We start from the raw sequence: 14,980 nt of genomic DNA, 5'->3' as shown, positions 1-14,980 counted from the left end.
TCTTCAAAGACCGCAATTTCCCCCCAGACGTGATCGCCGATGCTCTCCACCGCATCTCTTCCACTTCCTGCTCCTCCGCCCTTGAGCCCCGCCCCTCCAATCGCCACCAGGACAGAACCCCACTGGTCCTCACCTACCACCCCACTAACCTCCAGATACATCGTATCATCCATCGTAATTTCCGCCACCTCCAAACAGATCCCACCACCAAGGATATATTTCCCTCCCCTCCCCTATCAGCGTTTCGAAAAGACCACTCTCTCCGTGACTCCCTCGTCAGGTCCACACCCCCCACCAATCCAACCTCCACTCCCGGCACCTTCCTCTGCAACCACAAGAAATGCAAAACGTGTGCCCACACCTCCCCCCTTACTTCCCTCCAAGGCCCCAAGGGATCCTTCCATATCCGCCACAAATTCACCTGCACCTCCACACACATCATTTACTGTATCCACTGCACCCGATGTGGCCTCCTCTATATTGGGGAGACAGGCCGCCTACTTGCGGAATGTTTCAGAGAACACCTCTGGGACACCCGTTCCAACCAACCCAACCACCCCGTGGCTCAACACTTCAACTCCCCCTCCCACTCCACCAAGGACATGCAGATCCTTGGACTCCTTCATTGCCAGACCATAGCAACACGACAGTTGGGGGAAGAGCGCATCATCTTCCGCCTAGGAACCCTCCAACCACAAGGGATGAACTCAGATTTCTCCAATTTCCTCATTTCCCCTCCCCCCACCTTGTCTCAGTCCCAACCCTCGAACTCAACACCGCCTTCCTAACCTGCAATCTTCTTTCTGACCTCTCCGCCCCCACCCCCACTCCGGCCTATCACCCTCACCTTGGCCTCCTTCCACCTATCGCATTTCCAATGCCCCTCCCCCAAGTCCCTCCTCCCTACCTTTTATCTTAGCCTACTGGGCTCACTTTCCTCATTCCTGAAGAAGGGCTCATGCCCGAAACGTCGATTCTCCTGCTCCTTGGATGCTGCCTGACCTGCTGCGCTTTTCCAGCAACATATTTTCAGCTCTGATCTCCAGCATCTGCAGTCCTCACTTTCTCCTAGAATACTCTAGTTGAAAAGCCAGTGGAGATGCAGGCAACTGAAGACATGGAAAATGTTTATCCAGGAATTCTCCCTGATTGTGTGATCTCAGAGGCACAAGTTGAAGCAGGAGAGATCAACAGGCACAGAAAAGGAAGGTGGCATAGCTTTATCACAAACTTTCTTTGATCAGATAAGTGAAACAGAGAAGGAGCAAGTAGGTAAACATGCAAGTTTCTTTAGCTCTGCTAAGTTGATTGAATTATAGCAGAAAGACGAGAACTTAAAACAGTTATATCAAAGGGCATTTACAGAGGAGAGTGAATGCGTCCCTGTGTGTTATTACTTAACAAATGACGTCTTAATGATCAAATGGAGACCATCACATAGTCAAGAAAATGAGAAATGGGCAGAGATTCAACAAATTGTTTTGTCAGTAGGGTATAGAAAGGAGGTGCTGCAAGTGGCAGATGAGCTATCACTTGGAGGTCATTTAGAGATGAGGAAAACACAGGCTAAAATACAAAGATATTTTTACTGGCCTGGAATACACAAAGATGTAGTAGAATTTTGCCAGACGTGTCATACATGTCAGCTAATTGGAAAACCACAGGCAGTAATAAAACCTGCAACTTTAATACCTATTCCAGCATTTGAGGAACCTTTCACAAGAATCTTGATTGATTGCATAGGTCCCCTACCTCAAACAAAAAGTGGGAATAAGTATTTATTAACAATAATAGATGCGTCGACTACATTTCCAGAGGCAATCCCGTTATGCAACATCAAAGCTAAAAGGGTTGTAGAAGAATTACTTAAATGCTTTACTAGATATGGACTACCAATAGAGATCCAGTCAGATCAAGGATCAAACTTCACATCCAAACTATTCAAGGAGGTTATGAATAATGTGGGAATAAAGCAATTCAAATCTACTGCGTACCATCCGAAATCTTAGGGAGCGCTAGAGAGATGGCATCAAACATGAAAGACCATATTGAGGGCTTATGGTCAGGATTATCCAGGTGATTGAGTTAAGGGAGTTCCGTTTGTACTTTTGCGATCAGAGATGCCCCAAATGAATTGGCCAAATTCAGGCCATTTGAATTAACTTTTGAGCATGAAGTAAGAGGACCAATAAAATTGATTATGGAGAAATTAATAAGTCAGAGTTCAGAGACCACCCATTTGGACTATGTGTCAAATTTTAGAGAACGATTAAATAGAACTGGAGAGTTGACTAGACAGCATTTAAAAATATCACAGCATATAATGAAACAGGAAACGGATAAGAAATCACAAATTCACAATTCTGCAATTGGGGACAAGGTATTGATGTTACTTCCAATAACAGATGAGCCTTTAAAAGCCAGGTTTAGTGGACCTTACCAAATCAAGAGGAAATTGAATGAGGTAAACTACTTGATAAGGACTCCAGACAAGAAGAAATTGCACAGAGTGGGTCATGTGAATATGCTCAAAAGGTATTTTGATAGGGAAGGAAAGCAAGAAGAGAAGGTTTTAATGATTACAGAACAGAAGGAAGAACCAAGTTCAGAGGATTCTGAATTGGACATTCCTCAAATCAAATTGGACAATGAGGAAGTTGTCAAACATTGGAATAAATTATTGAGTTACCCTCCACAAGAAAATTGAAATGACCTGAAAGAGTTATTACTATGACATGGGGAGAAAATTGGAAATAAACTGACAAGTACTAACCTAATTGTGTATAATGTAGAAACAGGAGATGCTGTTCCGATTAAGCAACATCCTTATAGGCATAACCCTGTAAAGTTGGCGCAGGTTCAGAAGGAGATAGAGCGCATGCTCCAAGATGGCATAATTGAAGTGAGTTACAGTGACTGGAGCTCACCCATAGTAATGGTGCCAAAGCCAGATGTACCCACCGGTTATGTGTGGACTATTGCAAAGTCAATGCCGTTACAAATACTGATGCATATCCAATTCCATGGTTGGAGGACTGTGTCAAAAAAGTGGGACAAGCAACTTACATTTCTAAGTTGGACTTGCTCAGAGATTACTGGCAAGTACCTCTGTCAGAGAGAGCAAAGGCAATTTCGGTTTTTGTCACGCCAAATTAACTATATCAGTTCAAAGTCATGTCATTTGGTATGAAAAACGCTCCAGCCACATTTCAGAGACTGATAAATAAGGTCATTGCCAGATTACCCAACAGCGTTGTGTATATTGATGACCTGGTGATTTTTAGTCACACATGGAAGGAACATTGACAGCATTTATTGGACTTGTTCGATTGACTTCGGAAGGCAGGCTTGGTGGTAAACCTAGCTAAAAGTGAATTTGCCAAAGCCCAAGTCACCTTCCTGGGCCATCTTATTGGACATGGACAGTTGGACCCACGGGATATGAAAATGAAAATAACTGGGGAATTTCCCACACTGTCATCGAGAAAAGCAGTCCTATGGTTCCTGGGGTTGAGAGGATTTTACGGAAAATTTGTGCTGAACTTTAACAGTGTGGCTGCTCCACTCACCGAATTGTTAAAAAAGGGCAAGACGTTTCACTGTACAGCGGACTGTCAAAAGGCATTTGATAGCCTAAAAACTGTGTTAACCACTGTCCCAGTATTAGCCACACTGGATTACACAAAGCCTTTCCAGGTGGCTATTGATGTCAGTGATGTGGGTGTCGGTGCGGTGCTCCTGCAGGAGGATGACGAAAGGATGGAAAGACCCACCGGGTATTTTTCCAGGAAATTGAATGTTCATCAACAGAAATATTCAATGGTGGAGAAAGAGACTTTAAACCTGGTGTTGGCATTACAACATTTCAGTGTTTATATTACCAGCAACGCATCTGAGACAATTGTATACACTGACTCAATGACATTTGTGGAAAAATTTAAGGACAAAAATGCCAGACTGTTTAGCTGGAGCTTGTTGTTGCAGCCATTCAATTAGACAAGTATGCATCTGGCATTTCGCAAAAACGTGATTGCCGATGCTTTATCAAGACTCGAATGAGATACAGAGGTGTTCAGTGGTGGGTGTACTGCGGCCTGAATTTGCATGTGGTTGTGCATGTTTACATGTACATAGTTAGTATGGTGTATATGTGTGTTTAGACTATTCTCATCTTGCCGGACGGATGGCAACTCTTAGGTTAAAACACTATCACTCGTCTCCCTCTCCCAAATGAGAGAGCAGCCCTATCATTCTCTGGGACTGTGGAAACTTCACATAGTGCTCCTGTCACAAAGCTGGTTTCTTTTTTTCTAAAAACTGTTCCTTTTCTCAAGGTTACAATGTTCTAGGTTTTTTTCAGAGGGGTAATAAACCATTCTCAGTTCTGAGTAGTCTGGTTTGGTACAGAGATTAAAGGGTATTGAGAGGCCTTTTTTGTTTATATGTAAAAAGATGAGACTTCAGACCAAAGTGGTCATGCTTTCGAAGGGACCTAATGGAAGGGAAGTGGTCATCTCTCCAGCTGAGCAGTTTAGCGCAGTCCAGAACTGGTTGGGGGGAGTTCAACAGTGAGCTGTGAGGAAACTCTCTCTTCTGCCCTTCTCACTTCAACCTGAAAGCATCTGACCCTTTTTTGTACTGTGTTTTAAAGGGGATTTGCTTATTGGGACGGTTGTGTATATTCTAGTTTGGGTAGACGGAGTTCTGTAGGGGTTCTTTATTCTGTTCTTCATGTTTGATTGTGTAATTTTGTGAATAATTTTTTTGTCTGTTTTAAACCTGGTAGTCAACCTAGCTAACTTACTCTGGGTAATTTTCACTGTACACTTACCAAAACAAATTGTAAAGTTATGGGTCTGGACTGCCTGCTTAAGAATGTTTTGAGTGGTCTGGCCTAGTCCATAACACTCCAATTATGTCTAGCCAGTGTTTCATGCAAGTTCACCATGACCTCCCTGCTGTTGTACTCTATGCCCCTGTTAATGATGTTGAGAACATTGTATGCTTTATTAACTGCATTCTCTGGGCCAAATGGCCTGTTTTGATAGTCCCTCTGCATCTGCACTCCCTTTAGAATTGTGCTTTTTATTTTATACTATATCGCAATGTTCTTGCTACTAAACTGTATCAGCTCATACTTATTTCCTCCTCTTGTAGGGGAAGACAGAACTGGGGACAGAGTTTCAAAATAAGCAGATTCCCATTCAAGGGATAGGCAAGTTCCTTTGCTCAAAGGATCACTAGTCATTATTAACCTCTTCTAGTGCAGAGTAGTGGAGGCTAGGTCACTGAACATGTTCAAAGTTGGCTAGAGTTTTGAACCATTAGGCAAATGGAAGCTATTCCAACACATTCCTCACTAGTGCCTGGTGGATAGTGGACAGGCTTTAGGAGTGAGGAGGTGAGTTACTTTCTTCAGTACTCCTAGCCTCTGACGTACTGTGGCAGTCACTATTTAAATGGCCAGTCCAGTTCAGTATATAGTTAATGGGTAACTCCCAGGATTTTTAGTGGAGAATTCAGTGATGGTAATGCTATTGAATACAAGGGGCAGTGGTTAGATTCTCTCTTATTGGAGATGGTCATTACGTGACATTTGCATGACACAAATGTTACTTGCCACTTGCCCCAGTCTGAACCTGGATATTGTCCAGATTTTGCTGCATTTGGAAGTGGATTGCTTCAGTATCTGAGGAGTCGCAAATGCTGCTGACCATTGCGCAATCACCAGCGAACATTCCAAATGAAGGCGAGGTCTTTGATGAAGCAGCTGAAGATGGTTGGCCCAAGGACACTACCCTGAGGAACCCTTACCTACACTTTGGAGTCATTTTTTCATCCTCTCTTACCCCTTGCCATGTTTCTGTGTTATCAGGACTTGCCCAATCACAGCCCCACACAGTGCACAGTGTTACCTGCTGGGATGGAAACTCACCTTTAGACCAGACAGCATGCTCCTCTTCTCGTTCCATACCACTAAAGTTCTCTGGTTTACAGCATTCCGGGATTAAGGACAGAAACTTGTCTGCTGTTTTCCCATAGAAATCCTGATCCTTGACAGCACGCCGCTGGCTTAACATCACATGATTGCATGGAATTAGATACCTGCCAAAATTATGGGGAGGGCAGGAGTGTAAGTGTGAGATTAACAAACAGCTCCTTGGTCCTACAAACTTCATCAGAGGGTTGTGTGGCCACTGGCACCATCTCAATACTGTCCACATCTCAAAAGCTCTGGTATATCCCTCATAGGCATGACCTGAAGTTGAATGAGTTTAGAAATCTTAACAAAGAGCTGATCATAACTTCTAACTTAGAATCATAGAATCTTAAAGCATCAATTGACATTTTGTCTGCACTGGTTCTTTAATAGGGCATTCAAATTCCTCGCCAAAACCTCTCTAGACTTGCCCACAGCCCTGAAATGTTTCCCCTTCAAATATGTATCTAATGCTTTCTTGAAATGTACTTGTGAACTATATCCACCTCACTGTCAGGCAGTGCAATTCAAATCCCTACCACTCAAGCACATTAAAGATTTCTCTCAACTCACCTTGAGGACCTTTCCCAACCACCTTGAATTTGAGCCCTCTGTTTATTGACCATTCAGACCCTACTAACTATTTCTTCTTATTCAAGCATTCTCATGATTTTAAACACTTTGATTAAATCTCCTCTTAGCCTTCTCTGTTTCAGGAACAATGCTAATTTCTCCATGTTATGGAAGTCTCTCATCTCTGGAACCATTCAGCAAATTTCCTCTGGACCCTTTAAATCCCTTGGCTTGTTTTGATAAGTGTCTGTCCAGAATCGGAACCAAACCCACATCCATTGTGAAGGACAAGGGCAGTAGAAACATGGGAACAACACCCCCTGCAAGTTTCCCTCCAAGCCATTCACCATCCTGACCTGGAAATATGTAGCTGTTCCTTCAGTGTCGCGAGTCTAAATACCAGAACTCCCTTCCTGAGGGCATTGTGGGTCAACCTACAGCACATGAATGCAGCAGTTCAAGAATGTTGCTCACACCCACCTTCTCAAGGGCAATTAAGGATGGGCAATAAATGCTCAGTGAGTGAGATTTCAAAATGCCAGCCAGTGATGCCCATAGCAGGAAGGTTTGGCCAACCTCCTAACTTATGTTTCTGTAGCTCTATTTACAAAAGCTCAAGATTCCATACACTTTCTCAGGTGCTTTGTTAACCCAGCCTGCCCTTTGAGATTTGTACACAATCATAGAACATAAAACATAGAACATAGAAGAATACAGCGCAGTACAGGCCCTTTGGCCCTCGATGTTGCGCCGATCCAAGCCCACCTAACCTACACTAGCCCACTATCCTCCATATGCCTATCCAATGCCCGCTTAAATGCCCATAATGAGGGAGAGTCCACCACTGCTACTGGCAGGGCATTCCATGAACTCACGACTCGCTGAGTAAAGAACCTACCCCTAACATCTGTCCTATACCTACCACCCCTTAATTTAAAGCTATGCCCCCTTGTAATAGCTGACTCCATCCGTGGAAAAAGGTTCTCACGGTCAACCCTATCTAAACCCCTAATCATCTTGTACACCTCCATCAAGTCACCCCTAAACCTTCTTTTCTCCAATGAAAACAGCCCCAAGTGCCTCAGCCTTTCCTCATACGATCTTCCTACCATACCAGGCAACATCCTGGTAAACCTCCTCTGCACCCGTTCCAGTGCCTCCACATCCTTCCTATAGTATGGCGACCAAAACTGCACTCAATACTCCAGATGCGGCCGCACCAGAGTCTTATACAACTGCAACATGATCTCAGGACTCTGGAACTCAATTCCTCTACCAATAAAAACCAGTACGCCATATGCCTTCTTCACCGCACTATTTACCTGGGTGGCAACTTTCAAAGATCTATGTACATGGACACCAAGATCCCTTTGCTCATCCACACTACCAAGTATCCGACCATTAGCCCAAAATCACTCCCCAGATTTCTGCTCTTGCATCATTCAGCTCGAATTGTCACTCTGCCTTCCCACTGAAGTGCATAATTTTACACTTCCCTCTGTTGAAAAGTATCTGCATGTGCCTATGGACTTCATCAGTTCATCATTGTCCCCCTGGAGTCTGGTATCATCCTACTCACTGTTTCCAACTCTGAGTTTTGGGTCACCTGTAAATTTTGGAATTGTGCCCTATATCAAGGTCATGCCATTAATGTTTATTGCATATAGTAGTGACCCTAAACATAACCCCAGGGACATCCACCATAAATCTTCCTCCAATCCAGAAATCAACTGTTCAAAACTACTGTCTTTCCCACCCCTCAATGAAGTTCATGCCTTTGCTGCTCCTGCCCCTTTTATCCCATGGAGTTTCAATTTAACAAGTTTAACGTGGTACCTTATGAAGCACCATATGACAGCCCTCTACCCAACATTAATCACATTAGCCTCATCCACCTTCTCTATTACCTCACCATAAAACCCATTGAGATTACTGAAAGGTAGGTTCCCCTCTACAAATCCAGGCTGGTTCTCCTTTTGCAGGTATTTTGTTAACCCACCCTGCTCCTTTGGGACTGCACCTGTCCAAATAGTTAACTTTTTTCATGAATTATAATTTCTAAAGTAACCTCTGCTTTTCCGGTATTTCCATGTAAACCTACAAAATAGGAGTAGGAATAGGCCCTTATTCAAACTGATCACGGCTGATCATCCAACTCGGTCCCCCTGTTCCTGATTTCTCTCCCCCTTTCTTTGATCCCTTTAGCGCCAAGTGCCATATCAAACTCCTTCCTGAAAACATTCAATATTTTGGCCTTAACCACTTTCTGTGGCAAAGAATCCTAAAGGCTCCCCCCTCTCCCCATCTCAGAACTGGATGGCCTACCCTGTATCCTGAGACTAAGAGCCCTGGTTCTGACAATTAATTGTGACAGATGGCAGTTGAGTCCAAAACACTGAATATTTTCAAGAATGAATTAGGTATAATTTTAAGAGCTAAAAAGTGATCAAAGGATGTGGGTTAAAAAGTGGGAACGGGGTACTGAGGTGGATAATCAGCTGTGATCAGACTGAATGGCACAGCACCTCCTCGCCCAATTTTCTAATGCTTTTATGTCCCCCTTTGCTGAAATCTACACACCTCCAAATCCAGACTGCTGCTTTATTTGGCAAATGTGTATGCCCTTTCTTTGGGACTAATACTATCCCTAATTTTCCATGTTAGCCATGGTTGGGTCAGATTTGTAGTTTAATTTTCTTGCCAGTGCAAGCGTAACTCAAGCCCTTTGTGCCTACTCCCAAGTTAGTAAATTGCAAGCAGTAAATAGAAAAGGAAATGTGCAGGAAGATGGCAGAGATGAATAGAAAAAGCATAATTAGTTTTTAGATAGATTTTAATCACCCACTTAGCAACTGTGCCAGGTAGGGAATAGTAGGCACAACATTTCTATGATGTGTAAAGGTTTCTATTCTTGGACCTAAAGACAGAGAGAGATTACGTAGGATCTGAATGTGGGAATGGCATGGATCAGTGAGATTGGTTTGAGAGCAGCAAGCACAAGATAAGGATTTAAGTGTTGTAGAAAGGAGGGATCAAGTTAAGGCATTTTGTTTTGCATTTATCAGGACTGAAAGACAAGAAAATCCACTTTAGAGAGGAAGGAATGATTTAATAGCATGAGAAGAGTTTTGGTTGAATGGACAATAGTTGACACAGAGATGCAGCATGAACTGTTAACTGATAGTTAACCAGCCAATTGACTCTGATTGGAGATTACTACTGGGGATGCAGCAGTGCTTCCACTCTTTAGGCAAAAGGATTTATTTCTTTTATTTCTTTGTGTGATATGGGTGCCATTATTTATCACTCATCTCTAATCTGCCCAGAGAATTATTAAGACTCACCAACATGGAGTCACATGTAGGTCAGACCAGGTAAGCACGGCAGATGTCTTTTCCAAAAGAACATTAGTGATGAGATGGGTTTTTACAACAACCGATGGTGGTTACATGATCACAATTAGATGAGCATTTTATTCCAGATTTTAATTAAATTCAAATTTCACCTTTTTAAAAAAAATTCATTCATGGGATGTGGGCATTGCTGGTAGGCCAGCATTTATTGTCCATTGGTAACTGCCCACTTGGAGTTAAGAGTCATGCACATTGCTGTGGGTCTGAGGTCACGGCCAGACCAGGTAATGATCATAGAATCCCTATAGTGTGGAAGCAAGCTATTCAGCGCAAGTCCACACCAACGCTCCAAAGAGCATCCCACCAAACCCAGTCCCTAGTATCTACCTCTTCATTTCCCATAGCTAACCCACTTAATCCGGACACTATGGGCAATTTTAGCATGGCCAATCCACCTAACTTGCACAACTTTAGGCTGTGGGAGGGAACCTGAACACCTAGAGGCAGACACGGGGAGAATGTGCAACCTCCACACAGACAGTCGCCTGGGAGTGAAATCAAACCTGGGTCCCTAGTACTTTGAGGCAACAGTGTTAACCACTGAGCCATCATCCAGCTCTGATGGCAATTTCATTCCCTAAAGGACATTAGTGAATTACATGAGCTGTCCCCAACAATTAGCAATGGTTTCATGGTCATCATTAACTTCAGATTTCATTAAATTCAAACTTCACCATTCGCCATGATAGCATTCCAACTCTTGACCCCAAAATATTAATAATCCAACGACATAACCCCCTCATCATTGCACCTTTCCAATGAGGACAATGCTGTGGAGACAGCCAATCCATGCTGGCAGCCCACAGCAATAATCCAACCAATCCTGACTTGCCCGATTTGTATGGAATCAATTATTTTAAATTGACAGTCAGCACTTTTGTGTCAACTATAGACCAACCAATCAGCACGATCTGCACATGCTGCAGAACTTGTACTTCCCTCCCTTTATTTCAGATCTCCGTCTGCAGTTCTTTGCTTTCCTTCTCTCTCTCTCTCTAATGTTTGTTTCTTTGTGTTTCCATCCTGATGAGTGCGAGATGAAAAGCTTCAATTTCATGTTTCATTTTAATAATACCAAGATTATAAATACAAAGGAAATAAAAAGATGAAATTAGAGTAGAGTTTACAAAGTAATAAGTGTAGGTTGGGATGAGGTGGAAGTGACATGGACTGCTGGGTAACAGTGGACTGATATTAAAGAGAGTGCAAATGTAGAGAATATGAAGATTGCATCAAAACGAACTAAAGGTTAGAAATACTGGTTCATACTGTCAAAACCAATGTTTCTGATTCATTTTCAGATGATTACTGAAAATATGCCCTGAAGGCGATGCTGAGATAAGAGCAAGATAAAGAAAACCAGGATAGTGGGTGAGGACAAGTATTCAGAATACAAGGAAGAAAGACTGAAAGCTTTAGGCAAGTGGGGGATGTGAGGACGTATTTTATTTACACGGCGAGTGGAAATGATCTGAAGCTAGCTGATGACTGTACAAGTGTGATGGAGATAGAGACAAGGAACAATTTGAAAAGAAAACTGGACAGACACTTGAATAAAATAACATTGCAGAGCTATGGGATAGAATGGAAGTGACGATTGCTACAGAGAGGGCCAGCATGGACTCGGGCTGAATAGCCTCCTGCACTGTAAAGGCTCACTAAATGGGGGGTCTTTAACTTTCCAAATATCGACTGGAAATGCGATAATTCAAGTATTTTAGATGGGTCAGTTTTTGTCCAATGTGACACAGTATATAGACAGGCCAACAAGGTGCGAGGCCACATTAGATTTGGTACTAGGTAATGAGGTAAAAACAATGACTGCAGATGCTGGAAACCAGATTCTGGATCAGTGGTGCTGGAAGAGCACAGCAATTCAGGCAGCATCCGAGGACAGGCAAAATCAACGTTTCGGGCAAAAGCCCTTCATCAGGAATAAAAGCTTTTATTCCTGATGAAGGGCTTTTGCCCGAAACGTCGATTTTGCCTGTCCTCGGATGCTGCCTGAATTGCTGTGCTCTTCCAGCACCACTGATCCAGAATCTACTAGGTAATGAACCCAGCCAGGTGTAAGAGTTGGAGGTAGGTGAGCACGTTGGTGATAGTAACCACAATTCGGTTATGTTTACGTTAGTGATGGAAAGGGATATGTATATACTGCAGGGCAAGAGGTATAGCTGTGAGAAAGGCGATTATGATGCAATTAGGCAAGATTTAGGATGCACAGGATGGGGAAGGAAATTGTTGGGGATGGGCACAATTGAAATGTGGACTGTGTGTCCTTGATAAGTATGTTCTGATTTAATGGTGCTGGAAGAGCACAGCAGTTCAGGCAGCATCCAAGGAGCAGCGAAATCAGGTAAAAGCCCTTCATCTTGATAAGTATGTACCTGTCAGGCAGGTAGGAAGTGGTTGAGCGAGGGAGTTGTAGTTTACTAAGCAAATTGAATCTCTTGTCAAGAGGAAGAAGGCTTATGTTAGGATGAGATGTGGAGGCTCAGTTAGGGCGCTTGAGAGTTACACGCTAGCCAGGGTAAACCTAAAGAGAGAGCTAAGAAGAGCCAGGAGGGGACATGAGAAGTTGTGGGCAAAAAGGCTCAAAGAAAACCCTAAAGCTTTCTTTGGTATATCAGAAATAAAAGAATTACTGGAGTAAGATTAGGACCAATTAATGACAGTAGTGGGAAGTTGTGCATGGAGTCAAGAGGAAATAGAGGAAGCACAAAATGAATATTTCTCATCAGTATTCACACTAGATAAAGACAATGTTGTCAAGGAGAATACGGAGATACAGGCTACTAGACTAAACGGGATTCAGGTTGATAAGGAGGAGCTGTTAGCAATTCTGGAAAGTGTGAAAATAGATGTCTCCTGGGCCGGATGGGATTTATCCTAGGATTCTCTGGGAAGCCCGGGAGGAGATTGCAGAGCCTTTGGCTTTGATCTTTATGTCATCATTGTTTATAGGAATAGTGCCAGAAGACAGGAAGGTAGCAAATGTTGTCCCCTTGTTCAAGAAGGGGAGTAGAGACAATCCTGGTAATTATAGACCAGTGAGCCTTACTTTGGTTGTGGATAAAGTGGTGGAAAAAGTTATAAGAGATAGGATTTATAATCATCTAGAAAGGAATAAGTTGATTAGGGACAGTCAACATAGTTTTGTGAAGGGTAGGTCGTGCCTCACTGACCTTACTGAATTCTTTGCGAAAGTGACCAAACAGGTGGATGAGGGTAAAGAAGCTGAGGTGGTGTATATGGATTTCAGTAAGGCGTTTGATAAGATTCCCCACAGAAGGCTACCGCACAAAATATGGAAGCATGGGATTGAGGATGATTTAGCAGTTTGGATCAGAAATTGGCTAGCTGAAAGAAGACAGAGGGTGATGGTTGATTGGAAATGTTAATCCTAGAGTTCAGTTACTAGTGGTGTACCGCAAGGATCTGTCTTAGGGCCACTGCTGTTTGCCATTTTTATAAATGACCCGGAAGAGGGTGTAGAAGGATGGGTTAATTTGTGGATGACACTAAGATCGGTAGTGTTGTAGGTAGTGCCGAAGGATGTTGTAGGTTACAGAGGGACATAGATAAGCTGCAGAGCTGGGCTGACAGGTGGAAAATGGAGTTTAATGTGGAGTTTAAGGTGATTCACTTTGGAAGGAGCAACAGGAATACAGAGTACTGAGCTAATGGTAAGATTCTTGGTAGTGTAGATGAGCAGAGAGATCTTAGTGTCCAAGTACATAGATTCCTGAAAGTTGCCAGGTTGATAGGGTTGTTAAGAAGGCATATGGTGTGTTAGCTTTTATTGGTAGAGGGATTGTATTTCGGAGCCACGAGGTCATGCTGCAGCTGTATAAAACTCTGGTAGGGCTGCACTTGGAATATTGTATACAGTTCTGGCTATAGGAAGAATGTGGAAGCTTTGGAAAGAGTTCAGAGGTGATTTACCAGGATATTGCTGGTATGGAGGGAAGGTCTTATGAGAAAAGGTAGAAGGACTTGAGGCTGTTTTCATTAGAGAGAAGAAGGTTGAGAGGTGACTTAACTGAGACATATAAGAACATCAGAGGATTAAATAGGTGGAGAGTGAGAGCCTTTTTCCTTGGATAGTGATGGCTAGCACAAGGGGACATAGCTTTAAATTGAGGGGTGATAGATATAGGACAGATGTCAGAGGTAGTTTCTTTATTCAGAGAATAGTAGGGACGTGGAACGGTCTGCCTTCAACAGTAATAGACTTGCTAACTTTAAGGGCATTTAAATGGTCATTGGATTAACATATGGATGATAAGAAATAGTGTAGGTTGGATGGCCTTCAGACTATTTCCACAGGTCGGTGCAACATAGAGGGCCGAAGGGCCTGTACTGCACCGGAATGTTCTATGTTCTAAATGGAACAGTGAAGTATTTACAAATACTAGTATCGATCGTGAAAGAGAGGATTGTTAATTAGGGTGGCATCTGTGAAGAAAGAGTTGCTAGAAAGGAAATCTGATTTTGTAAGATAGAGTTTCCCTGTTTCAAATCTTACAAGTTACTTTATTATTTTAAAGATCTCAATCAAATCAACCCATCCCTTCCAGATGCAAGGTAGTACTTTATCCAATTGTCCACATAATTTAAACCTGGTATTGAGCTCTTTGTATGAGCTGGGAGTAGTGTCCTACCTACCTGGATGTTATATGACCACACACTGCCAGTTACCTGAGAACAAGCTGAAGCATAATGTCCTCACAGCTGAGGGTTAACAGGGTCCTGAAGAGACTGAGGGACACCATACAGAGCTGCAAAAGATGCACACACGAGTGGAAACAATGAGTTGGAAAGTGGACACCTCAAAAACACAACCTTCTTCATGCCATAGCCACTCAGTGGCAACTGAATCCCCAAACACTTAAAACTCAACAAACACCCCTGACCTAAAACACCTCCGCTCAACACCCCTGACCCAATCCCCTAAACCTGAACCAATGTCCCGACCTAATCCCCTAAACCCGAACCAACGCCCCTGACC

The 14,980-nt window shown here is 43.1% G+C and overlaps 1 protein-coding gene across 1 annotated transcript in view; it reads right to left on the bottom strand.

Annotated features, from left to right (window-relative positions):
• fhip1b (FHF complex subunit HOOK interacting protein 1B) overlaps nt 1-14,980 on the bottom strand; it is a 69,232-nt gene that overhangs the window by 24,881 nt on the left and 29,371 nt on the right. Inside the window, exons 6-7 of the mRNA XM_043692571.1 lie at nt 14,671-14,750; nt 5,936-6,105 (exon numbers count right to left, since the gene is read on the bottom strand). Coding sequence (XP_043548506.1) covers nt 5,936-6,105; nt 14,671-14,750 — 250 coding nt within the window. The remainder of the gene's footprint in view (nt 1-5,935; nt 6,106-14,670; nt 14,751-14,980) is intronic.

This window comes from Chiloscyllium plagiosum, chromosome 6 (assembly GCF_004010195.1).
Source record: "Chiloscyllium plagiosum isolate BGI_BamShark_2017 chromosome 6, ASM401019v2, whole genome shotgun sequence".
Taxonomy (NCBI): Eukaryota; Metazoa; Chordata; class Chondrichthyes; order Orectolobiformes; family Hemiscylliidae; genus Chiloscyllium; species Chiloscyllium plagiosum.
Note: the sequence above shows the minus strand (reverse complement) of the source record. Positions and strands in the feature narration are given on the sequence as shown.